The sequence below is a fragment of the Odocoileus virginianus genome, chromosome 15, assembly GCF_023699985.2.
Source record: "Odocoileus virginianus isolate 20LAN1187 ecotype Illinois chromosome 15, Ovbor_1.2, whole genome shotgun sequence".
Classification (NCBI taxonomy): domain Eukaryota; kingdom Metazoa; phylum Chordata; class Mammalia; order Artiodactyla; family Cervidae; genus Odocoileus; species Odocoileus virginianus.
Window position 1 is genome coordinate 34,075,829 of NC_069688.1, and position 27,282 is coordinate 34,103,110.

The window sequence follows — 27,282 nt, forward strand, 5'->3', positions numbered from 1 at the left end:
CGAGGATTTGGGCGGCAGGAAGAGCCGCGGCGTAACGGCAGCCATCTTGTTTGTTTGAGTGAATCGGAAAAGGAGGCGGCGGCTGTGGCGGCGGCGGGAGCTGCTGCGAAGCTACACCGCACTAGGGCTCCCCTCCCTTTCCCCGCCCCCTCCCCGACCCTTTTCCCCTCCCCAGGCCACCCAGCCCGCCCAACTCCCGGCGGAGAGCAAGGTAAGAGAGTCGGCCGACCCCTTCTTTTGCTCCAGCTCCCTCCCCCCCCCCCCCCCACCCGTTCCCCGCCGCCTTGCCGTCGGGGATCCGGACTCCGGAGCGGGGCGGGAGGGCGAGGGAGGCCGCGGCACGGCCCGCGCCCCGGGACGGAGCCCCGCTGCCACTCTCCTGAGCTCCGGGACGGCAGCGCCGCCCGCCCCGGGTCCCTGGCCCAGGGCCCGTCCTCGGCCGGGACCCGCGCCGCCTGGGCCCGCATCGTCTCTTGTTGAGTAACAAATGGTCCAGGTCTGTTTCTAGGCCAGAGGAGCCGTTACTCGGCGGGTCCCTCGGGGAGCAGGGCAAAGCCTGGGCCGCGGAGGGCGAGGAGGAGGTTTGAACGAGCCCGCTCTAGGACCGGGCCGCCTACTCCTCGGGTGAAAATGGCTGTCTAGGAGGACGCGGGATTCGGGCGGGAGGCGGCGGGAGCCCGCGATGCCAGCTCCGAGGGGCCGCAACCGTTTTTCGCGCGCGGGTGCGGTGATCGGAGACACGCGGGCCCGGAGGACGCGGCGGGCCCCCAGCCGGGGACTGTTGCTGCTCCCCCATTCCCCGTTTTGTTTTTTTTTTTTTTTTAAAGGAAAATGGTTACGATGGGGATAGCAAATGTTAGACCAATAGCAAACGCGACCAAGGGAAGTTGCCTATGATTCTTGGGAAATTAGCATAATTGGTTTTCCTCCCAGACTTTTCCTGGAGATTGAGGATATTGAATGTTTGGGAGGGAGGTGTGTGTTTCTGACAAATAGGTGGTGTCTTTTTTTCCTCGCTGAGAAAGGCTTTGAGAAGGATCTGCTGTAATAGTTTAGGGGTGACACTGTCGAGCTGTGCTGCCAGACTTCGCGACCTTCTTCAAAGAGGGAAACGCTGGAAGGTTTGGCCACCTTTAGATTTGATTGATAGGCTTCCAGCGTTCAAAAACGCGCTTGTGTTTTTAAGGGTTTCGGATAAAGGCTAGTATTCATCGGCTTCTCTTTGCAAGCCAAAGTTTAACATCTGCTCCCCTTACGCTGTTTAGAGTAATCATTGAATTCCAGAAAATAAATTTCTATTTTCTTCCAACGAATGTCAATGCCAGTGAGCTGTGTGATTGTGCAGAATGTTGAAGACAGATTGGGGAAGCTTTTTGAAGTTGTAGGGTCATTAAATTTCTTTGCCTATTGTTGGAGGCTGCTAATCAATTACTTTTAAAAAGACGTTGATGGGGACCTGTGCCATACCCGGTGATTAAATTATTTAACAGTTTGCAGATGAGGTGACAGTAGTGCATAACTCAGTGGACTTTGCTTTTTATATGCAAGTCAAACATGGTGGTAGCGCATAATCTTGACCTTTTTTGTGTGTAGAGGCAACATATTACTGCACTCTAAAATTAACTTCTTAAGGATGAGATTTTCCTGGTGAGTTTCCATTTATTGGAACACAAAGATTCTGAGTTTTATCTCATTATTTGGTACAGAAAGGAAAGTTCTTGATATTGAAAATGAAGATTTTGTGTTTTATCTTTAAATGTTGTGATATCAGAGTTATTAGGCATGATCTTGATAACTTCTATGTACTATCGAGGAGATTTTTTTTCCCAGAGTAACTGCGTCTATAAAGGCATTGTGTTAGGTATGATGTTTAATTCTCAAAACCCTGTTTGGGAAACATTCCCATTTTAGAGCTGAGAAGGCTGAGACTCGCATGTTAAATCGCTTTTAACAGTTACAGAACAGCTAAGGAGGGAGCTGAACTTGAACCTAGGACTATCTGGTTGTAAAACCCTCCTTCAAAGAACTTTAGTATCAAAAGGGACGCAGCTCTGATGTAGAGCATTGCAAATACCTTTTGTTCTGGAGAACCTCCCCACAAACCCCAGAAGACGGTTGCATTCTTACCTGAGTTAGATGATGTTGTTTTCCGAGGTTAGTAATCACTGAATTTCCACCTTCCAGTTTTTTATGGTTAGGGAAAATAAACACCACAGAATAACCAGCTTAATTCACTAGTTACTGGGAAAGTACTCCCAATAGAATTGTTTTTACTTTCAATAGGTGACATTTGTGTATGCCTTGAGTTAAAAAAAAAGTCTGGCAGTGCAGAAGGGTAGGCCTTACTTGCTCACCGGACCTACTTTTCAAAGGTGACCACTTTCATCAGTTCTGTTTTCACTGCAGATATTTTATGCTCCTGCAAGTGCGTGTTAACATACATATATAGAGAGAACTCTCTTTTCAATACTTTATCATTGTTTTGAGAGTGCATAGAATTCTATTGCATGATTGTATTGATTTGCTTAAAATCACTTTATTAGGGGCTAGGTAGGTTTTTTCCTAATACTTTGTAGTCGAGCTGGCAAGGCAGCAAAACATTTAGTTAGACTTTGTGGGCTCTGAAGTTAAAGTTGCATTTGCATTGATTACTGGTGACCTTTGCCAAGTTCCTTATACCTCTTCTTTTCTTTCTTGGTCTATAAAATGGGCCAGTATTTATCTTCTAAGACTGTCATGAAGAGGATGGACACGTAAAATTCTGAGGTCTTAGTAAGTTTAATTTTTGATCTGTCATTATTATACATCCTCAAGTATACTTTTGGCTTATTAATGGAAGCCCAGTTTCTGGCTGGAGAGTATTAAGATTTTGCCAAATTGCCCTTCAAAGAGGGCATACCAGTTTATACAACCACTATCTTGCCCTGCTTTCCAACAGATGAGTGAAATATTGGAATGATTTAACATCATTGTAGAAACATGAGCTGTAATTTGACTGGTTTTTTCGAAATATCTTAAAGTGCCATTTTTTGCGTTGCTGAATATGTTCCTAAATACTACTCTGCCATTTCATATCAAATTTTTTAAATTACTTTTTAGGATCAGTTTTTAAAAGTTGTTTGCTGCTTTATAAATAAATGGAGAAATTATGAAATTGGTAAGCTATGTTTCTGGTAAGCAGAAATGTAGGCTTTCTGCTAAGATCTATTGTAAGGGATTTCCAAAATTTAGAATCTTTAGAACTTTTTACCAACCTTTTTTTGTGGGGGTGGGGGGCAGGCTAAAGGTTTGGTATCAGTAAAGGAAAGAAATGCTGCAAAAAGTGAGGATGACCAAATTTTACTCTTATTTAGATATAAGTCAGTAGTTGATCACTATTGTCCCATCAGGCTTCCTTTAGTTATTAAGGTGATTTCCTCTTGCTAATTGTTTCCCAGATTAATTTTAGCACCACTCTGCTTTAGTTACTCCTCATCCAATGCCAAGAAAGCATCTGTTTAGGAATCTCTGCCTGGACATAGCTGGGGTATTTTAAGCGTGGAACTCTTAACCAGCAGCTGAAGTGCTGGCCCTGAGCTACTGACACCTGTTGAGACATGCCAGTTTCAATTTCTAAAATTTCCAAAATTTTTTACATGTATCAATTATGAGATCACTTGGTGTATTTATTTCCATTTTCATTAAACACATATTTAGTATTTGACATGCAGCAGAGTGTTGTAGGAGCTAAATAGGTTTTTTTTTTTAACTTATTTGGAACATGACTGTCTCCTGTAGTAAAACTTGGGGCTTATTGTGTGTAACAGCGACTATATTTCTAAGTCAGTGTTTTTAGTGACATTTCAAAGCCGTATTGGATTTCTACAAAATCCTGTGGATTATATTTATAATGCTATAGAGGCAGCCTGATTTTTACACTAACAAACTTTAAGGCTTGAAGTAGAAGTGCTACAACATAGGAGGCTCTTTTTGATTATGGGAAGCATATTTTGATTTACTAGGGTATAAGGTACACTTGAGGTGCTGTTTTTTTTTTTTTTTCTTTGCTTTTTGTGGGGTGGGGAGTTAGTCCTTTTACTTTAGAATGACATGAATTCTTCTTTAGTTCTTCTCTTAACTCCACATGTGCAAGAAAAACTTCACAACTTTAGGCAGTTGATGAAGCCAATTTTTTCTTTTGAAAAAATTTTCCTAGTGTGAGTTAATGATTCCCTGAAAGCATCTGGTTCAGAGAGAAAATTCCATCAATTATTGGCATCAAGATGAGACAAACCTGACCATATTACTCTTGAACTACCACCCTCCCAAACATTTTTGACAGGCGTGAAATCTCTTGCCTGGAATTGCTTAATATATATGTATTTTCTGTACCTTACTGGAAAGAATGAGCACAGTTTTTAATTGAAAGTACAGTAAGCAAAGTTCTTATTTAAAGTTAGGGTCCCTTTATGAAAGCATGAAAATTCAAGTTGACTTAGCCTGGATCTTTTTTTCTTAAGCTAATTCAAAAGGAAATTTTGCATTCCCAGTAGCCATTTATGAGATATGTGGCTTCTCTGTACCCTCACCAGCATTAGCTGTTGCTGTTATTTTTTATTTTAGCTCTTAAAAGAGGTGTGCAGTGATATCTCATTGAGTCTTAATTTGCATTTTCCTAACTAGCGATGCTGAGCATCTTTCTTGTTCTTAATTTGCCTTCAGTATTTTCTCTTCCTTGAAATTCCCCCCCTGCCACCCTTTTCTAGTTGGATTTTTTTTTTTTTTTTAACTCTTTAGTTTTGAGAGTTCTTTATATATATTCTGGATCCAGGTCCTTCTCAGATACGTGGCTTGCACCAGTGGGTTCCTTCATAATAGGTTCTTCACCCCTTTATGGGACATGTTGTTGGTGTGATGTCTAAAAATTCTTACAAAGCTTTAGGTGTTAAAGGTGTTTTCTTGTGGGGTTTTTTTCCCCCTTAAAATTTTATAGTTCTATATTTAAGTCTGTAATTTAATGTTTATATAATGTGTGAGATTTGGGTTGAGGGTTTTGTGTTTTTGTTGTTGTTTGTTTTGCCTGTGGGGTGATATCTAATCACTGAAGTGTCATTTGTCAAAAAGACTAGTAGACTACCTCCCTCCTATGAATTCTGCATCTTTGTGAAAAATCAGTTGGACTTAATTGTGTGGATCTATTACTGTGTTCTCTACTCTGTTCCATTGATTTGTGTGTCTTTCTGGTCACACAGTATTTGACTATTACACCTCTAAAATGAGTCTTAAAATTGGGTAGAATGAGTCTTCACAGTTTTTGTTTTTCAAATTAGTTTTAATTATTCTAGGTCTTTTGCCTCTCCTTATGAATTTTAGAAAAATCTTGTCAGCAGCTTATTTAAGAAAGCCTCACTAGAATTTTGATAAGAGCAGTGTTAAGTTTCTTTAAAAGTTAAAAGAATATTTATTGTGCTGTCTGTCCAGTTACAGCTCAGACTATTTGTCTTGGAAAGTGAAAATTTATATTCACCAAAAGTCTGTATACACAAGTATTTATAGCAGCTTTATTTGATATAGTCAAAAAACTTAGAAACAACCAAATGTCCTTCAATAGGTAAAATGGCTAAGCAAATTGTGGTACCATACCCATCCCAGGGAATGCTACTCAGCGTCAAAGGGAAACAAACTATTAATACATGCACCAAGAACCTTGATAGGTTTTTTAACATGCTGAATCCAAGAAACTATTCCAAAGTCAGATACTGTATGATTCCATTTATGTAACATTCTCAAAATGATAAAGTTTAAAGAAGATTTGGTGTTTGGCCAGAACCTCGGAATGGTAGGGAGCAAGGGATAGGTGTGAAATAAGTTTTAAAATTTTCTTACTTTTCATGCTTTCTGTAAAAGTATGACTTACCTTTTTCCAGTTACGGACATTTTAGAAAAAAATAGAAATTCATTTGGTGAAAGATTTTTAAAAATCTGTGGAAAAGAAAAACGACATGCTCTAAGGGAAGTTACCATTTTACACAGTTCATGTGTTCTCTAAACTGGAGTATTTCAGGCTGTTTTTGTGCCTTGGGTATTTATACATTAGATTACTAAAAGGAAAATAACATACTTGTATTTCTACTAAGAATATTTCAGTCATGATGAATTGTATACTGTATCATTTTTCTCAATTTAGTATTTAAATTATAAGAGGGCAAGTGCTTTCCAGATTCCTGAGTTGAGAAAACTTTGGTAACGCTTCTTTTTAAGGCTCAGCTTTTCTAAACTAATAAAATGGGGTCAATCCACTTACTTATCAACTTGGTGAAATGTAAAGTGCTTGACATGAGGTAGCAATTATTGTACAATGCATTTGGCTGAGAGTCTCATTTTTAAATGGGGTTCTAAAATGGAAATTTCCTCATTGATTAATATCTCTGCTCAAGTGTTTTTCTTCCTGGACATTTTTTTCTTATCATGAGGAACACATTTTCTAACTTTTGGCCAAAAGCAAACTTTCACAGTTTACTGACTTTCACAGTTAGTAATCTGGATTGGAATAGAATTAACACTGGATGGATCTTCAAAAAGAGTAGGTTTTCTGATGACAACTTTTACTTAAAGTGAGAAAACATACTAACACTTTTATTGTAAGATGACAGTGCAGCATAAAAGTGATCTGACCTTTGTCCCCTTTTCACCTTAGTATGGGCGGGCAGTTTTTTTCTTAATGCTATCAAAATTAAACAATAGGTTGCTTTAATTCATACTCAACTTCACTTGAGCCTTTCATACATAGTTCTCAGATTTAAAAGAAAAGGAAACATTTCATATTTTTTGTGAAAGTCGCTCAGTCGTGTCCGACTGTTTGAGACCCCTATTATACAATCCATGGAATTCTCCAGGCCAGAATACTGGAGTGGGTAGCCTTTCCCTTCTCCAGGGGATTTTCCTGACCCAGGAATCCAGCCGGGGTCTCCTGCATGGCAGGTGGATTCCTTCCCAACTGAGCCATCAGGGGAGCCAGATTTCTTGTACATCTTGATAATTCAGTTCTCATGTGGCATTTGTATTAATTTTTCTTCCCCCTCAGGTTTCCTCCTGTTTCATAGTCAACCAGAACAATGTTCTACGCACATTTTGTCCTCAGTAAAAGAGGGCCACTGGCCAAAATCTGGCTTGCGGCCCACTGGGATAAGAAGCTAACCAAAGCCCATGTGTTTGAGTGTAATTTAGAGAGCAGTGTGGAGAGCATCATCTCACCAAAGGTATGTTTGATTTTGATATTTTTATTCACTTTGTTGATTGTTCACTGATGTGTGAAATAGAATTCTATAAAAACGAGTTCTTAGGCAGGCATCTGTGTATATTGGGGGTAAAGAAAATCCATAGATTAGCCAGAGTCTCAATTTGATACTCTCTTCTCTAAAAATTGTGTTGTGAGTACAAAGATAATTTTCATTTGCCTCTTTTAATGACAGATAAGCATGGTCTGGCAGTACCCAAATATTTTATATTTGACTTTGTAGATGTTTTTATACTAAATATGAGTATAGGTGTTTTGATTGAGGAATTTATAGAATTTATATAAAGTTTTCAAAATAAGGACCCATTATTTGGAAAATGTTACAGGGGCCAGACCCAACTACTTTATCCACATAGTGAACAGTTTCCAGAACACTGGCTCCACCTCAGCTTCACAGGCCTGCTTGCTATTTCTTGAAGATACCAACCTTTTTCCCATCATTGAAATTTTGTACTTGGCCATGCACTTTCCCTAAATATTTAATTACTGTGTACCACTAGAATGGAAGGCTTGTGAATGTCCTAACCTTATCTGCCTTGTTCGCTGCTCTGTTTCTAGAGATTTTCTTAATATCCTATGAAACTTCTGAAGCAGTGGTTTCCACCCTTGGATTTCACAAATAGTATGACTTAATACATGGTTTTTGTGTTGCCAAAGGTGGACCATTTAAACACACAGACGCAAAGCTACTAACATCATTAGCATTTCATTGAGGAATAAACAGGTTGATTTTTTAAATGTATGAAGGGCCTTGAATGTAATTTTTTTATACATATATTATGTCTGTGTTTTAAAGGTCCTTTCCTGGATGTTGTATTTATACATATGCATATACACATACATCTACCAGTTTTCCTGTTTTTAAAGATTCCAGATTGCACGTCTCTGTATCGGTATTGGGAGCTACTGTTAGAATTGACAGTTAAATGAGAGTAGTTCTTTATTGCTGAAAGAGCAAGAGGATCCCAGAAATAAAGCTGGGATGTAGCAGAGACTTGTTCAGAAAGTTAGGTAGAAAAATGTTTTACAGGAGAGAAGTGAAAGTTTTATTTGGAATTAAAGTACATTATAAAGTTTCTATGGAACTTCAGCCAATTTTAGAGTTATTATTGTAGAATTTATTGGACTTTCTGCAAATGGGAAAATAAGTGACCTTTAGTTCTACCACCTAGAGAAACCTTTAATATTTTGGTATGCCTTCTAGACTTTCATGGGTGCATGTGTTATACATGTAATTTTTCTCCCTTTTACTGCATGTATACAAAAACTGCATTGTATGTTTTGTAACAAGACTGCATTCAGGAGAAGCTCTATTCCTAACTCTGCCATCATTTTAGCAGCTGTATTGTACAGTGTCATAGTGTCTTATGCACAGAACTTAAAATACACACAAAAACCCAGAAACCCACTCGACTGTAATTGAAGTGAGGTCATTTGTGTTTTCATAAATTCACTGTGGAAACACTAATGTGTATGATTATGGTGGGGGGGTGGCTGTTGCAGACACTCCAGGGAATGTTTTGATAAATGGCAGTGCACTGCACTAACTTTATAATATTCAAAAAAGCTTTGAATTCCAAAACACATTTGACCCCTAGGACTTCAGATCAAGGATAATGGATCTGTAATTTATTGTTATGATTGTGCTTGATTTATTTTACCAGCTGCATTTTTTTGAAAGGAGGGAGCTAATCCATATTTTTCCCCAAATTTTGAATTTAATTCCTCTGGTATTTTAATGCAGCCATTAAAAATTACAGTAATGCTATGGACAGAGCTTTTCCTGGATACAGGCTCATTACAAAACAATATGCAGTTTTTTATACACATACACAAAAAGAAAAATTGTGTGTATGCACATATAAAAGCGTAGAAAGCATGTTAAAATATTACTAAAGATTGCTGTAGGTGGTATGATTACAAGTTTTATTTTCCTCTTTAAAAAAACAACCATTTTGTAACTGTTCTTTGTAAAATCTTTTGTTCTCTGTCTTTCCTTAATGTTGATGTTTTAGGAATATGATTGTTGGAGCAGGTGATGTACTTATTTTTAAGATATCTGATGCATTAGCAGTGTATTCTATGGGGAAGTTGTACCAACATGCACTGCTGGTCAAATTGAGAAATGTTTTCTTTTTATAGGTATGCTTACTGAGTTAAGTAAATGGAGAAAGGAGAATTTGAACTCTTTTCTGGAAATGGATATGTGTGGCTAATCTTTAACAAAATCCATAAGCAAATACTGAAGCTGATTTGGCTTTTAAAAGAACATTTTTTCATAATATGTGCAGAGTACTTTGTATGCCATTAGGGACACTTATAACTTTAAAATCACTTCTAAGTCTTGTTTTTCTTTGATTTTGGTTTATTATGATAGAATATATTACAATAGATATCTCCACAGGATGAGATGACCTAAAAATTTCTAATGTTTGCTTTCGTTGCATGGTTCTTGTGGGGAAATGTTGATTTAGTCGTTTACAAGAAGTGTCAGACAGATGGCCCACTAAAAACTCTATGCCTTCCCCCCCGTTCTGGTTGGAACGGTCCCTCTTAGCCCCTGCAGAGCTGTCCTTGGATGTATATCCTATGTTCTTGATCATACCTACACGCTTAATAATGAGCAAGCTCAGCCACAGAAATTCCACACCTCATTTTATCTCCTAAACTCTGAACCAAACTAATCTAGAAAGAAAGAAAGCCTTTGCCCAAACACTACCTTTTTTTAAATGAGGGAACTGTTATCTTCATTTTTAAGTAATTTACTTTGAGGTAATACTGATTTGCAACGTTATGTAATAGATTTTGTATTTCTACTTTTGTATACCATGCAACGTGCTCACCACCTAAAGTTCTGTTTCCATCCATTACCATACAGTTGATCCTTTTACCCCTTTGCCTTTCCCCCATCCCCTTCTTCTAAGGTACCCACTACTCTGTTTTCCATACACAACCTTCTAAAAGTTGCTAATTCTGAACAAGATAATGGCTTGCCACGGTTGAGTTTTTTGTCTCCTTTTTTCTCAGGTGAAGGGTTAGGTGTAGTCATTATTAATTTCAAATTTCCTAAGGCAAACCGTAAAGGGAGAGTCTCATTTTTCCATTAAGAGCGTGTTTTAATTGGGTAAGAGATTCATCATCGGATGTGACCTAGATTTAGTCACAAATTTATTACAGTTTTAAATAAGAATTTATAACTCTAAACTTCATTTTGTGCTGTCATGTGATGTGACCATAAATGTAGATTCTGAGTTATTGTTAATAGAATCCTAGACTGCTATAGGGAGTGTACATATTAAGTAAAACAACACATTGTATTGTAAGTTATATGTAACATAGTATAATAATCATAAGTTAAGCTGTAAGCAAATATTTAGCAGCTTTCTTTGCTACCTTAGAATTTGATGTTTCTGTGGTGTGATCTGGAAAACAATCTGATAAAATTGAACTCATATTTTCTTGTGCTTTTAGAAAATCTTATGGTAACCAGAGGAATTCTGATTCTGTTTAGATTGAGGGTTTAATTCCCTTATTCTTTTCCCAACTACTGTGTCTCATCCCACATAGACCCCCTCATAAACACTGATCAAGATCCACCTTGATAAAATACAGGCTGAGGAGTATGATTTCTTGTTTTAAAAAAAAAAAAAAAATACTATTATCCACTATAGGTTAGTGTGCTTTCCAGCTAAATTTTATTTTCAGGTAATAAAAATTAAGTGAAAAGTGGCTTAAACAGTAAGGAAATTAGTGGTCTGGCTTAACTAGAAGTTTTAGAAGTAGGAAGATCTAGGATTGGTTCAGCAGTTCAAACATGTCATCCAAGGACTCACCTAGACCCCCCTTTCTTAGTTTGCTGGCTTCTTGTCCTCATGCTTACACCCTGGGTTACAGGGCTGCTGCAAGCCGCTGTGAGCCCCACCTACTCACAGGGAGGGAGGGGAGAAGAAGGGAGGGGGGTTCAGTTTTTTTGTGGAGGCTTTTGTTTTGTTTTTTTAATTGGGAAAATCTCAGAATTCTCTGACCTACTTAATACTCCTTGTTAGTTGAACTAGGTTATATGCCCACTCAGAAACAAGCATCAGCAGAGAGGAACGAGACCATCATTTTTCAAGTCTGGGGATGTTCACTTCCCACATAAAATCAGAGTTCAGTTAACTGACAGGGAGCAGGGACTCTGGATTGGCATCCAGAAGTGTCACATACTTAATGTGCTAATGATAGCAATTCATGGGTTGCCTAGTACTTGCATCATAGCTACATTCATATCCATGTTAATTCATGGGTTTCTGTCTGTCTTTCGGGTATACTCAGGAAATTTACAGGTGAGAAAATATATACATGATTATGAGGTAACTTCAAATAAATGGTTAAAAGTATGAAGAGATATAAACTGCCTATAAATTGCACAACATACAGGCTTTGAATTTTTCTCTGAAACCAGAATATTACTGTATAAATTAATGTTAATCCGCAGGTGAAGATGGCACTCCGAACATCAGGACATCTCTTACTGGGAGTAGTTCGAATCTATCACAGAAAAGCCAAATACCTCCTGGCAGATTGTAATGAGGCATTCATTAAAATAAAGATGGCTTTTCGGCCAGGTATTGTTGACTTTTTTGTTTTAACTTTGAAGTTCATTGTGTTTAGGGTGAAAAACTGCTAAGCATGTATTTCTAGATGGGCATAGTTTGTTTTAATTGCAATACAAGGAGCCCTTCAAAAATGGGCAAAGCTTGGAGAGGCAGTGTTTCAAGGGAGATAGCCCATTTCATTTTTGTTCTGTGAATGGAATTATGGCAGACCTTTTTTGTTATTCCTTTGGAGCTGCCCTTTTAACTCCTTTTTCAGCAGTCATCAGAGGTTGAAGTGTTGAAAACCCATTGTTCTGTGTTTTTAAAAACACAGCTCAGAAAAAAAATCTTAGAATTTTAATGTAGTCTTAAAATCAAATTCACTTTTAGCTGAAGTTGTTAAAACTTTATTAAATGTTCTCTATATTTCTTTGTTGTTTTTTTTTTAAGGTAATAGTTGATTTCTAAAACTGAACTCTTGCAACCAGACTTCCATCTGCATAGATAATTACAATTGTATACTTTTTTTTGAAGTATTGACGAAATTTTATTCTGATTAAAATAATCTCAATGTGTAGGGGAGCTGCTTTATACTGTTCATTTCTACTGATGTTGTATTCTATTTAAAATTATTGTAGCATGAATAGTGAGATCTTTGAGATTCTAAGATTTGATTAAAAGTGAAATGCTTAAGCGGAGGCTGTGATACTTGATTGTTTTCTACTTTGTGTCTACTAAGCGTATTTTGCTAAAATAATATTTTGTTCCTTTTTTAAATCAATGATGTTTATTATAGACCACTTTAAAATATAAGGGGAAATGTAAAGAAAATAAAAATAATTTAATCCCACTTTTCTAAAATAACTAATTCCTCTTAACATTTGGGATACTCTTTTGCAGTCATTCCTTTTTCTCATAAATTTCGTGCTTATATAGAAAGCTGTTGCTAATACTTATTTGTTGCTGTGTCCTTTATTAAAGATTTCTCAGTTAAATTCATAATTAGTGCTTTGCCCGTTCTCTTGTGATACAAGAAGCGTGACTGGCGATTGTAGAGGACGCTGAGGCGCTTGTGCCTCAGTGATGCTGAAGCAGCCCTCCTGGAATGGAACCTTAGGGAATTAAACTGACAGTTGGCCTTCCTGCACCCCTTGATGATCTTCGGTATAGCCAGGGCTTCAAGCTTCTTGTTACTTTTCCAGGTGTTGTTGACCTGCCTGAGGAAAATCGAGAAGCTGCGTACAATGCCATTACTTTACCTGAAGAATTTCATGATTTTGATCAGCCACTGCCTGACTTAGAGTATGTCTCTCTTTTTCTCTTTTGTTTAATTATTGACTTGGTGTACCAAAAAACATTATTGGCTTACAAATACATAGTTTCCTTGGGATGTTTTGACATCGAGATAACATGTAGCCAAAATGCATATGCTGTATTTATGACAGTATATAAATATGAAACATAACCCAGAAGTGTTTCTTCTATAAGAAAACCATGTAAATGATGTCAGCTTTAACACTGCTAAAGAGAATTCTGATTTGCTTAGGCCATTATGTAAATTGAACAGCTGTCTAGCTGTTTGCTTTACATAATAATGATATCAGTAAACTTGAACTGTAGCTTCATGATTTTTTTTCAGAGGTATTTACTAAAGTCTTCTACCATTTTATCATCTTGACCAAGCTATACTCAGCCACAAGTTTTGTTCTTTTTTTTTAATAAGCATGGGAGATAACTTTATTCAAAGAGCGAGTGAAGGTCATTGTCACAGCACAGATTTGAGAACAGAAAGTTATACAGAGATGACCATTACAACAAAGGACTGTGGTATGTTGTTTACGTCTTCTCAGGTCTTCAGCATCCAGCTATTATTACCATGACAGGGAATGTGACTGTTACTAAGTGATTAAGTAGCACAATTAACCAGGAAACCCTCTACATCAAGCCCTGTTTATTTTTTAACAATTTTTTTTTGCTTTTTTAGAAAAACAATCTGGCATAATTATAAATTTATTACTTACTTTGAATTTATTATGTTAATTAGTGCTAGATACTATTTGACTGCTTTACTTTTTCTCTTTATACTTGGTGTTTTTTTTTGGTTTTGTTTTTTTAATTTTTATGGTGAAGTTTTTCCTTTTTAAAACAGCTAGAAAGTAAGAGTGATTAGTATTATGAGCTCCAGGTACTGATCATCCAGTTTCTTTCATTATTGATACTTTGCCAGTTTTATTTAATGTGTACAATTGACCCTTAACACCAGTTTCACCTGCAAGGGTCTTCCTGTGTGCAGGTGTTTTTCCCCCACTAAATGCATGCTACACTATTACCCAGTCTGAGGTTGGTTCATATCAAACAGAGTTCCAGAAAAGCCAGTTAACGTCAGTGTTCACACAGGTGATAAATTGCAGGGCCCCGATGAAAACCCATTTAACCCATGCGTCTCTTAAGTTCTTCCTCTCTGTATACCATGTTGCTTTGTGTAGTGATTTCAGCATACTTATATTTTGCTCACTGGTCATTAACATTTTTAAAATTTAAATACAAATGAAATTCGCTTCTAAATCATTTAGATTCTTGGATTGCATTTATTTAATGTCAGATATTTAGGCTCCACAGATTGTGTGTATGCCTTTTCCCCCCTTATAGAATTGAGATATGTTTTCCCTTATAAAACAGTACAGTGAGAATTGAGGCTAAAGTGTTTTGAAATTCTTTTACAGTGACATTGATGTGGCCCAGCAGTTCAGCCTGAACCAGAGTAGAGTGGAAGAGATAACCATGAGAGAAGAAGTTGGAAACATCAGTATTCTACAAGAAAATGATTTTGGTAATAGAGAAAGAAATCATTAGCCACTAGCTGTAATGTTAAAGTTATGTCACATAACAAATTTGGATCTTATATTTGAATTTTCTGATCATGCCCCAGAGTCGGTTTATGCAATGTAGATGCTGAAGATTTAAAGCTTAAACCAGATGTTTTCATATTCAGAGATACATAGGCAAATATTTATGAGGCAAATATGGCTTTATAATTAAATCATAAGGCATTTTGTTCTGTGTTAGCAGTATTTCTAACTTTTTTCAACTAATGACTGACTAAAATTTGTTTAGGTGACTTTGGAATGGATGATCGTGAGATAATGAGAGAAGGCAGCGCTTTCGAGGATGATGACATGTTAGCAAGCACTGGTGCTTCTAACCTCCTATTAGAGCCTGAGCAGAGCACCAGCAATCTTAATGAGAAAATTAACCATTTAGAATATGAAGACCAATATAAGGATGACAATTTTGGAGAAGGAAATGATGGTGGTATATTAGGTAAGTCACTACAAGGTGATTACTCTTAACATAATTTATTTAGTTGCAGTGTTTTAGAGTGGCTGCTAATTCTCAGTCTTGAGCATCTCTCTAGGTATGTATATGTGAATTGTGATCAGTTGGTTCAGTTGTCAGTTATCTGTAAACCTGTAACCTTAAAATGTTAGCAATACCTAATTTTGTTTATAAGTGCTTGTCTTGGAATTTTAAGTTTTACTAATTCTTCAGGCTTATCTATTTGTGTCTGTAAGTATGTTTTAAAATTAAGGAGACATTTTTTTCATGTATGGAAGTGTTTAATACTTCTGTATACTACCATGAAGAGAACAGATGCATACTGAATACAAATTTAAATTTTTTAAATTACATTTTGACATAATTTTATTTTCCCAGTGATTGGCATCTGTTCTTTCAGCATTTCTTTTCTAAACTGCAACTAAGTTACATTCCCTATTTCAGATGACAAGCTGATTAGTAATAATGATGGTGGTATCTTTGACGACCCCCCTGCCCTGTCTGAGGCGGGGGTGATGTTGCCAGAGCAGCCTGCACACGATGATATGGACGAGGATGATAACGTGTCAAGTAAGCATTTCATGCTCAGTGATTGCATGTGATTGTATGGCATCCAAAAACATATTTCATGTAGAAGACCAAAAACTAAACATTCCAGCTTTTAACAAACTGTGACTCTTAAGAAGTGCCTGTGGTTGATTCTCTGATGTGTTGAACCGTGTGCTCCTCTCTATGTTTTGGCCAGTAGGTCAACAGGAGAGACCTTATAATTAGAAAAATGTGTTCTCTTTGGTACCAGTGGGTTTCTTTCAGTTACTCAGGGGGGTTTTTTCCTTACCATTTGTTGGATGTATGGTAAATTCCAAGCCTTTTGTGACCAAATTTCTGCTTTTATAGTGGGTGGGCCTGATAGTCCTGATTCAGTGGATCCTGTCGAACCAATGCCAACTATGACTGATCAGACAACGCTTGTTCCAAATGAAGAGGAAGCCTTTGCTTTGGAACCTATTGATATCACTGGTGAGCAAACACACTTTCCAGTAACTCATTTTAAATAACTTTTCTCCTTTGTCCGTCATCTATACTAGAATCTTTAATCAATGACAATTTTAGTATCTTAAAGAATGTTTTTACAAGTTGCTGTGAAACAACTTCCAAAGGATGAAACAGGCTTTCTGCAAATATGTATCTCAGTCTTTGGGGATTACAAAAATGCAAACAGGTCACATGCATAACAGTTTAAAAACACTGCAAGGCATTTTTCAGTAGAATAACAAGATTGACTATTCAGTTTTAGTGCTGAAATAAGAAGCATAGCAAAGTATAATTGGAGGTGCCTCTTCTAGTAGAAGAGGCAATATGTAATTTGGATGTGAAACTTAACAATTTCTAAATGATTTATGGATATGGTGGAATAGAATAAGTCATTTACAGTGTGACTCAAGATGTTGTTACTCCTTCTAAGTTAAAACAAGATTAACTGTCGAGATTTCCTACTTAGAATCCGATCACCAAAATTGGCACTTGGCTTCCGGTTTAAAAAGAGTACTTTCTGTGTAACGAGCTCAGTTTAGGAACTGAACTTACAAAAAGGAACAAGCCTTTCCTCACGGAATTTCAGCAGTACGGGAGCCTGGATCTTTGAGTAAATTAGGTACTGTATTATTGACAGATATCACAGAGATCTGTTTTAAAAAGTAAGGACAAATACTGCATTGTTTAAGACAGTTGAGCTTAACCAGCTGTTACAAGAACTTGAACTTTTAATTTCCAGGAAGGGAACTCAGTAGCTGGAGGACAGGGGCTGGGCAGAGGCTGTTACTGTGTAACATATTTTTGAATTTTAAACCACGTGCATATTTTATCTTTAAAACCAATAGATTTATATAACGTATGACAGAATGAAATCTTGAGGAATTTATTTAATACCATGAGCCTTTCTGTATCTTAAGAAACTGAGATCATGTTACCTGCTTTGTAAGAATTTAGTAAGGATTATAAATGAACAAACAAAGTGTATAGTGATGGAGTTTCAGATTCATCTAACTGGGTTTGGGCTTGTTTCACTTCATTAAGCTGCTTATGCAGCTGCCGTATATGAATTGTAACTTTTCTAATAAAAACCATAGTACTTGCAGCCATTTATGGAGTCCTCAATCTATTGCCAGACACTATACTAAATATTTTACAATCCCTTATAAGTGGTTGGCCATATTTCAGATGAGGAAATAAAGTGAAGTTAATTTTGTTCAATGGTCACTTACCTAATCTGCAAAACCTAGCGCTTGAGTCTAACTCCGAATGAGGTGTAGTATGTTTCGTGTTTATAGTATAAAACTACATGAGCAAAAATGAATTGGTTCTTACAGTTTTGGGGGGGGGGGGCCGTTTTGTGCTAAAAGTCTATACATATTCATTCAGCAAATTATTGAACATTTATCATCAGCTTCTATATGATGCTTGGGAAACATCAGTTAAAATAGATTCTGTACTCGTTTAACTTTAACATTTCTTCTAGGCATGTAGAAAGGCAGAAATAAAATGAGACACCTTGTATGGTTCATGCTGGTGCCTCAGAAAGATGACCTTATTTTCTTTTTATCATGCCAGTCAAAGAAACAAAAGCCAAGAGGAAGAGGAAGCTCATTGTTGACAGTGTCAAAGAGTTGGATAGCAAGACAATTAGAGCCCAGCTTAGTGATTATTCTGACATTGTTACTACTTTGGATCTGGCACCACCCACCAAGAAATTGATGATGTGGAAAGAGACAGGAGGAGTGGAAAAACTCTTCTCTTTACCTGCTCAGCCTTTATGGAATAACAGACTACTGAAGGTAATGGCGTTTGCAGGATTTTAAATTTCATACACATTTTGGTCATTTTTTAAAACAAACTTTAAAACCTTTTGTTTAAATCATTTTTGATCAGGTATTGTTCAGCCAGCCATATGGCATCATCTTTTTAATCCCTTAAACCACAGTATACTGAATATAAACCTGATCTGAAAGATTATGATAAGTGACACCTACATTTCTAAAAGATGTGGAATGAATTTTCACTATTCTAAAAAGCTACTGGTGTTTTTAATAATAATTCTCTCTCAACTTCCTCTGATAAATTATTAGTTCTGTTGCCTTAGTGTGTACCGTGGTTCAAGTCTACATTTCTTTAGATGGTGCTTTCTGGCTAAAACATGGGTGGGTTCTACTTTTCCCACAATATAGATTTCTAGCTTTATGAGAATTTCTTTTCATTTACAGGCCCTTTTTTAGAGTTGAAATATTCTTGGAACTGATTGATTTTGTTTAAATAATCTAAAGTCTTTAAAGCAGCAAGGCTTTGTTAAAACTGCTGTGTTGTTTTTTTTTTTGGAAGCACAATCATAATCATTTGGAAGAAGGTTCTTAAGGTTTTGTTTTGTTTTGTTTTGACTTAGTGATTTCATTGTCAGTAATTTTTCCTGAGGAGATAATTTAAAATATGGGGGAAGAAACTACTCCGTGAAGATGTTAAGTAATATTATTTACAGTTAAATTTTTCTAAAGAACCTTAAAATATTAAAAAATCTTTCAAGCGTGGCATATATATGCACATGCATATGTATTTCCACTCAGTGGAATATTCAGTCATTAAAAATACTAGAAATAATAGTTGATAAAATTACCATATCATTAAGTGCAAAGGGTACTATGTAAAGCTATTGGGTATGATTTCAGTTAGATTGAGGTTTAAGTGTATGAAAGTGAAAATAAACTGCAGGTAGATAAAACTTAATCTCCAAGTTAGACAATGGATAAAAAAACCTTCATCCTCAAAATTTTCTAAAATTACTGCAATGAAAATCTTCCAGGGCTTCAAATTACAGAATGGAGTGTGAATATGGTATAACATTAAGTAGAAATCGTGCTCAATTTTATATATATATATACTGACTATTAAAACATTGTAATGTTAGTGGTAGGTTTTCATTTCTTGTGATTTGTAGTAGAGATTATATAATTGATTTTTTAATTTTTTTAATTTTTTATAGCTTTTTACACGCTGTCTTACACCACTAGTACCAGAAGATCTTCGAAAAAGGAGGAAAGGAGGAGAGGCTGATAATTTGGATGAATTCCTCAAAGAATTTGAAAATCCAGAGGTTCCCAGAGAGGACCAGCAGCAGCAACATCAGCAGCGTGATGTTATCGGTCTGTTCTATTAGAATAGTTCCCTCATAAAGTTTAAGTGAACATTTGGCTTAAATTTTACCTATATTATTGCCAAAGTAAAAGAAATCAGGAACAAAGAAGTGTACTCAAATTTTTGAACAGGGAAATACATGCTTTATATTCTCTGATTGCTTAGTTAGATGGGAAACTTTCTGTTTTCAGAAAGTTTAAGGTTTAGGACTTGGCTGAGTGCTAGTCTGCTAAAGGATTGTCCTGCCTTGGACTGGAAGTGGCACTTGTGCTTTTAAAGCTCCCTCCCACTTCTGAATGTATTGTTATAAGTTGAGTAACTTTTGTGGAGGTAAAATTTTATTCTGCCTTCCTTCTAGGGAAAGTACCTATGTTGTAGCATATTAATATTAAGTGGTCCTAAAATATTGTTAAGGACTGATGATCTAAGTCTTCTCTTCATATGACCAATCGTAGATGAGCCCATTTTGGAAGAGCCAAGCCGCCTCCAGGAGCCGATAGAGACCAGCAGGACAAACTTGGATGAGTCAGCCATGCCCCCGCCGCCACCTCAGGGAGTTAAACGAAAAGCGGGACAAATTGACCCAGAACCTGTGATCCCTGTAAGCACATCTCTCCATCAAAATGTTGGGGATGTTCTGACAGTATTTTAGATCCCTAGTAGTAGCAAGTGTTATTTAAGGAGACCTTTTGAAGTATCTTGGTTTGGGCAGAAAATAGCAAGGACTGGATCCAGAGAGAAAAAATGGCAGCCAGAAGTCTAAACACAGTGTGCCCTGAGTGGGCGTTGTTTTTAGTTTAGGAGTTGTTTTCTTGGATAGTCTTGCTTCAGAGTGGCCTGAGCATCCTTGGCTAATATGGAATCCTTGACACTGAACTTGGTTCTAATTTTATTTCTCAAACATTAGCCCATGGTGAATCAGACAATTCTAGATAGAATAAGAAAAGCAACATAAGGAACCTGTTAAATACATTTTGAGTAAAATAGAACAAACTTCTGCTAATAAATAGCTATTAGCAAGATGGAACATTTTTCCTCCATTTTTATTGAGATAAAATTGATATATAAATTGTATTAGTTTGGGGTGTACAATATAATGACTTGATACATGTATATATTGTGAAATGGTTACTATGATAAGTTTAGTTATTATCCATCACTTTACAGAATTAGATTTTTTTTCTTGTCACACAGTATCTACTCTAAGCAACTTTCAAGTATGTAAACTTACTTAAAACTGGAAGTTTATACTCTGACCAACATCTGCTACTACATCTCATTTCCTCCACCTTCTAGCCTTCGTGACCACCAGTTTACTCCCTGCTTCTATGAATGTCAGCTTTTTAAGATTCCATATGTAAGTGATACAGCTGTCATATAGGACTCGTCTTTCCTTTCACTTAGCATAGTGCTCTCCAGGTTCATCCATATTGTCACAAAAGGCATAATTTCTTGTGAATAATATATCTGTGTGTGTGTATCATATTTTCTTTATCCATTTATGTATTGATGGATACTTAGGTTTTCATAGCTTAGCTGTGAACATGGAAGCATCTTTTCCAGATAGTAATTTCATTTCCTTTGCATAAATACCTGGAAGTGAAATTTCTAGTTGTAATTTTTTGAGGACCTTCCACACTGTCTCCATAATGGCTGAGCCAGTTAAATTTACACCAGCAGTGCGTGAGGGTTCCCTTTTCTCCTTATCCTTGCCAGCACTCGGTCTCTCGTCTTTTTTGGCGTTTTAACAGGTTAGTCATTCAGACAGGTGTCAGGTGATACTCTTGTGGTTTTTATTTGCATTGCCTGATTAGAGATGTGTTGAGCCTTTTCTTGTACCTCTTGGTCATCAGGTATATTGTCTTTGGGAAAATGTGTGTTCAGATCCATTGCCCATTTTGTTTGTTTTGCTTTTGAGCTATGTTGAGTTGTGTATATATCTTGAGTATTAGTCTCTTATCAGGTAAATAATATGCAGGTATTTCCCGATTCTGTAGGTTGCCTTTTCATTTTATTGATGGTATCCTCTGTAGTGTGTTTTAGTTTGATGAAGTCCAACTTTATTTTTGCTTTTATTGCCTTTGATTTTGGTGTCAAATCCAAAAAAGTCTGTCAAAACCAGTAAGTTTCTTACCAGTGTTTTTTTCTAGGAGTTTTATGGTTTCAAATCTTAGATTCAAGTCCTTAATCCATTTCATTCTTATACATGTGGCTGTCTAGTTTACCCAGCACCATTTATTGAAGAGATTGTCCTCTCCTCCTCGTATACTCTTAGCTCCTTTGTGCTAAATTAATTGACCATATAGTGTACATTTATTCCTAGGCCTCTGTTCTCTTTCAGATTCTGGCTTATTGTTTAGCAAATATTCCTGCATATCTATAGTACAAAGTAATTTCAGGCTATCTTGTTAAGAAACTAGAATATATTTGTCCGAAAAGTAAAGTAGCATCTTGCTACTCTATTTAAACTGGCTACCATTAAGTTCACTTCAGTGTCCTGTGGTAAGTGAAAAGGAAGGAGGGGGTCTGGTTTGAAACTTCCTAAGCTTAAGTCTGTAGAATACATTAATTTGGACAAAGGGAGACTTTTTGGTGCCTTAGGCTCTTGGTTCAGCCTCCATCAAGACACTGGCAAAAGAATATTCCTTGCGAATTTTAAGAACTAGTTCTCTAAGCCCCCCCTGGTGTTAAGGAGTTGTAAAAGGCTGGGTGCATTTTTGAGTTAAGGAAGGGGAGCAGGTAATAGGTGGGTTGCTCTAGTCTCCACTCTCTGGATAATTGTTCCTTTGTGAGTATTTTAATGTTCTCATTTGTTTGTATTAAGTCAGAGAAGAAAATACAAGAAATGGACCCAGAAAATAGTCTCCTCATTTGTATTATTTGCTTCAGGAAAAGCCCAAAGGCCTATTTAGCACTCAAGCTGAGTTGCAATAACCTTAAGGCAGTCTTATACAGTAATGGTTGCCTGTGCCAGGCGAATTAATGTTAGAGCCTTTTTGCATTGCCCTGGAGTCAGTGGATTCTGTTTATTCCTAAAATGTTAGTACAGAAAGTTTTGAGGGTTTTTTGTTAGTGTTTGCAAATAGTAGGTATAAAAACAAAGCACCTTTGCTCTAGGATAATAAGACAGTGAACAGATTTTCTTTTGTAAACTAATGTTGAGACTTGTAATCAGTTTTTGATTATGAGGTAGTGTGGAGGTGTGACCCCAGTATTTCTTTTCATTTTGAAAACTGCAGCAACTGCATACTTAAAAGAAGCTACCCTTAAAATGTGCATCCTTAAATTGCCTTGTTTTTATTGCTTTAAGCCTCAGCAGGCAGAGCAGATGGAAATTCCTCCTGTAGAGCTGCCCCCAGAAGAACCTCCAAATATCTGTCAGTTAATTCCAGAGTTAGAACTTTTACCAGAAAAGGAAAAAGAGAAGGAGAAGGAGAAAGAAGAGGACGAAGAGGAGGAGGTAAGGAAATGTAAAAAAGGTCTGACGAGTAAATTCCCATTCCAGGTTTAGTGAAAATCTTCAGCCAGCTTGTTATTATTTTTCATATTGGAGCTGAGTTAATTATCAGAGTGATAAAAATGTTTGAATAAGTGCAAAACTTAGCCAGATTCTTAGTGGTCTAGACCAGGGGTCCCCAACCATTGGTCCAAGGCCTATTAGGAACTAAATAGGCCTCACAGCAGGAGGTGAGCGGCAGGTGAGGAAGCGAAGTTTCATCCATATTTATAGCCACGCCCCATCCTCATACCGCCTGAGCTCCACCTCCTGTCAGATCAGCAGCAGCACTAGATTGTCACAGGCCTGCAAACCACTGTGAAATGCACATGCAGGGGGCCTCGGTTGTGCATTCCTTGTGATTATCTAATGCCAGTAGCACCAAGGCGGTAATGCTAGTGCTGGGGCGCGCCTGCCCCTGTCGCCTGTCACCCTCAGATGGAAGCGTCTAGTTGGAGGCAGACAAGCTCAGGGCTCTTAACTGCTCTACATTATGGTAAGTTTTATACTTGTTTCATTATATATCACAATGTAGTAATAGAAATAAAGCACACGATAAATGTAATGCTCTTGATTCATCCCCAAATCATCACACCATACCCCATCCATGGAAAAATTGTCTTCTACAAAAACCGGTCCCTGGTGCCAGAAGGTTGTGGACCACTGCTCTAGACCATCGAGACCCTCAAGTTTTATGCTGTGTTAAATAACTCACTCGGTCCCTTGTGGATTTTTGAAGGACAAGAGGTTTGCCCTTTGACTGATTTCTTGACTTCTAAATTGTAAGCTGCTCTTGTTCTCTTGTGGTTGAGGGTCAGTTCTTACTGCTACTAACATCTTCTCTTGTATAACCCCTCTATTTGTGAGGGGTTTGTTTTTCATTAGAGTGGAGTGGGATGTGACTTGGCTAATCTGATTTTTATTTTTTAAAAAAGTAGAGGTAGTTTGGGAATGGATTTCCTTTTCCTCATGCACACTTTGGCTGTTCAGGGTCTTTTGTCTTCCCAACCCCCCGCTTTTGTTAGATCTTTAAGATTGTTATAGAAGACTTAGATATTTTTGTTTTTGATGTCCTGTCAAATATTTTATTTAAACCTTTATGTTTAAAGTTTCTTCCAAGACTAATTCTCATTACCATCTGTTCATATTTGTAATTTATACCAGCATAGGTTTCATAGCCATTTAGGGCTTGATTATGAGCCTTATATTGTTTTAAAGTCAGAATTTAGCCCCAGAGTTCTTCCAGCCTGTGTTCTAGAGTATCTCAGACTGTGTTCAATTAATATTTAAAATTATACTTTCTGATATTTTTGAAATTGTTAACTCCTGGTCCTTTGGGTATTATGTATAGTGCCAACATAGTTTGGGAGTATCTCAGCTCTTGCCTGGTGCCAACCTCAGTCTTGTAGGTGGCAGGTGACTGGGAACCAGGCTATTACAATTAAATATATATTATAAACTATAGCCCATTTCTTTCAAAATACCTGATATAAGTTTCTTATCTTAGCAGCAGCCAATAACCATTGCTTGCCAGCATTAGTCCATGGACTGCACTGTGTAGATCCCATGCTTCTAGATCAGTACAGAATCAGCTAAATGCACAGAGGACATTCTTCTGTAATTAAAAAAAAAAAACTTTGAACTAAATGCTAAGTGTTCTGTCCACTAACCAAAATACACAATTTAATTTAGAGCTTTCAGGAGACAACAGAAATGCTTCATTTTATAGCAGTATTGTCAGTTTGTTTTTGTGTGGGGTCATTTTCACTTAGGATGAAGATGCTTCAGGAGGTGATCAGGATCAAGAGGAAAGAAGGTGGAACAAAAGGACCCAGCAGATGCTTCATGGTCTTCAGGTATGCCAGTGAAGGCTTAGAGAAAAAATTTCATCAAAGGCTTTTGGCATTGTTTCCTTAAAAGGAAAAAAACTTATATGCTATATAACCAGCAAGCCTGCCTTTTGTGAAACTTCTTCCAAAACCACATACCTTAAACTACTTTAATACATAAGCTCTTAGGCTAAAATCAAGCCTGGAAAGCATCCAGGTGAACACTTTCCCATTGTTACTCTGCAAAGCAGAGCTCCTTGGTGTGTGTATACATCTTATTTTTGGTTGAGCAAATTTAATGTGTTGAATTGTACAGGGTTAGAGTGTCACCTATCCTTGGGCCTTCATGTATCGGATGCAGAGGAGATAGCTTGAGTGTCTGTGAAATACCAGGTGAGATGCTCAGGGTCTCCTAAATTAGATTCAAAGGATAGTTGAAAGTTGGCAAAACTAAGTGCTGCATTTAGTGCGTGTTTTATCAGTTCAGTTAAATCTACAAAGAAATGAGTCTGTGTTAACATTGTCCCTTTGCTTTTTTAACATGAGAAACATTTGCATACTATCCAAAAATAGTATGCTTCTAAAATTACTACTTTGGTTTGCTGATTGCCTTCATTTAATCCTTCCTTTTTTTTTTATTTCAGCGAGCTCTTGCTAAAACTGGAGCTGAATCTATCAGTTTGCTTGAGCTGTGCCGAAACACGAACAGAAAGCAAGCTGCAGCAAAGTTCTACAGCTTCTTGGTTCTTAAAAAGCAGCAAGCCATCGAGCTGACCCAGGAAGAACCATACAGTGACATCATTGCCACGCCGGGACCGAGGTTCCACATTATCTGAGCAGCTGCCGCGCCGGTGCTACTGTTCCTTGCACTAGTGTGCACGGCACGCAAAACCCTTCTGGAAAATTTAATTTTTGTCTGTACAAAGTCTCTGCCTTCTTTTCATTTTTTCCAGTATTTTAAATTTACCCATTTCCTCTTAAAGTAGAACTGCTTGTATGGTGTTTGTATTCTGGTGGAGAAAGCAAGCACCCCAGAACAGATGTGTGCAATATTGGCGCATACAATTGAGTAGCAGCAGAAGGTTGGGGTTTTTATCTTAGTTCTCCATTATAAAGGAGAACGTTTCAGGAAAAAAACACCTGACAGTTAAGAACAGCAGTGTGACTCTTTGACAGAAATTGTCTTTTCCCATCAGCAACACCCAGCAGTCTTAGCAGGGACCATTGTCCTTCAGGGATGGTTCCCCAAACAGAGACTGTCTTCTCGGGATGAGTTTTAAAGTATAATTTCACAGTTCACCATGGGGGGTGAGGGGTGGGAATGTGAAATTAATTGTACTGTAACTACAAAAAGATAGGACTTGGTTTAAAGTGCCCTATTTTGTAAATCATTCCATTTGAAACTTTTTAATGAATCTTACTATACTGAAATCTGTTGTTTTAGTGAGACTCTAAAATGAGCAGAAATAGACTTTTTAGAGTAGAGTGAATATTAAAAGCATCTATAATTTTCCAGGAGCTATAAATCAAGGTTTTAAAAAGATGTTTGGACATATTTGAGTATTCCGATCATGAAAATAGAAATTGCTATGCTAACTGAAAGGACAGACTGATGGGAAATTGTACAACTGGAGGACTTAACCTTTAAGCAGACAGCGCTGTAAAAACTAATGGCTTCTTTGATATTTATTGTAAGTTTTAGTATTGATCTTTTTTTCCAAAGCTTGCACACTCCTTTGTTTGGAACTGTAATAGCTTTGCAACAGAAATCCAATAGTTTCCTGTAATTTAAGTGAAGAAAAACATCCAAATAAAGGCTTTAAATATTAACAGGCCAGGTAGCACAAAAATCATGTAACTGTTATGATTATCAAAACATGTCTTAACTTTTTAGGGCAAATTATACACTAAAAGTTCTAGCATAAGTGTTGGCACTTGTGTGGAAAAAAATCAGACTTCAGTGTATACCCAATAATTTTAAATTATGTGAGATGTTTTAAATTTGTGAACTCGTAATTACTGTTTTGATGATTCAGTTTCTTGAGAATGGTAATTGTATAAAATTGCTATTGCCGCTTTATTTCAGTATCATGTGCCTGTAAACCATGGATTTTTCTCCCTTTGTATAAAGACATTGTAGATAATTGAATGTTTGATTATAGAAAGGTCATTAGTTTATCGTTACACATTTTGTTAGTCTGGTTTTTGTTGCTTATCGGGTTTAATATTGTTCTTGAAAATAGTTGATGCTATGTTATGTATAACTTTTCTAATAAAAGTTGTGTTATAAGCTGTAAATTCTGGAGTATTGGTATTCAGTTGGTGGCATTCCCCAAGAGTATTGCTTCATCTTTTTTGTCTTAACTAGAATAATTATCCACACAAATAGTAAGTGAATTTTTCAAGAGATCTTTAGAGTACAAAATAATAAATCTTTACAATGTATATTAGAATGTATTAACATTAAAATGAAACCAATAAATGGCTGATGTTGAGGAATCTTTTGGGGCATAGTTATAGTCTTGTAATTGCTAAGTACATACAAATTATGACATGGGTGCAGGGGGGTGTGTGCTTGGGGGTCTA

The 27,282-nt window shown here is 37.0% G+C and overlaps 1 protein-coding gene across 2 annotated transcripts; it reads left to right on the forward strand.

Moving 5' to 3' along the window:
• RAD21 (RAD21 cohesin complex component) lies at window positions 1-26,994 on the forward strand. 2 transcript variants are annotated; one of them, XM_020883391.2, is made up of 14 exons: window positions 1-211; window positions 7,064-7,238; window positions 11,754-11,883; window positions 13,056-13,155; window positions 14,577-14,683; window positions 14,968-15,174; window positions 15,634-15,759; window positions 16,087-16,209; window positions 17,800-18,023; window positions 19,220-19,379; window positions 19,827-19,972; window positions 22,682-22,831; window positions 24,640-24,723; window positions 25,341-26,994. In XM_020883391.2, exons 2-14 carry the CDS (start codon window positions 7,095-7,097, stop codon window positions 25,530-25,532), a joined length of 1,893 nt encoding a protein of 630 aa, XP_020739050.2. In that variant the 5' UTR covers window positions 1-211; window positions 7,064-7,094; the 3' UTR covers window positions 25,533-26,994. The 2 variants fall into 2 exon arrangements, with proteins under 2 accessions (XP_020739050.2, XP_020739051.2); XM_020883392.2 differs by lacking the exon at window positions 1-211 and adding an exon at window positions 2,750-2,772.
• The last annotated feature ends 288 nt before the right edge of the window (window positions 26,995-27,282 follow it).

Coding starts and splice junctions, on each gene's coding strand:
- RAD21 (XM_020883391.2), top strand. CDS start 7,095: ATGTTCTACGCACATTTTGTCCTCAGTAAAAGAGGGCCACTGGCCAAA. Junction 11,884..13,055: donor AAAGATGGCTTTTCGGCCAG/GTATTGTTGACT, acceptor TTACTTTTCCAG/GTGTTGTTGACCTGCCTGAG. Junction 19,973..22,681: donor ACCCAGAACCTGTGATCCCT/GTAAGCACATCT, acceptor TATTGCTTTAAG/CCTCAGCAGGCAGAGCAGAT.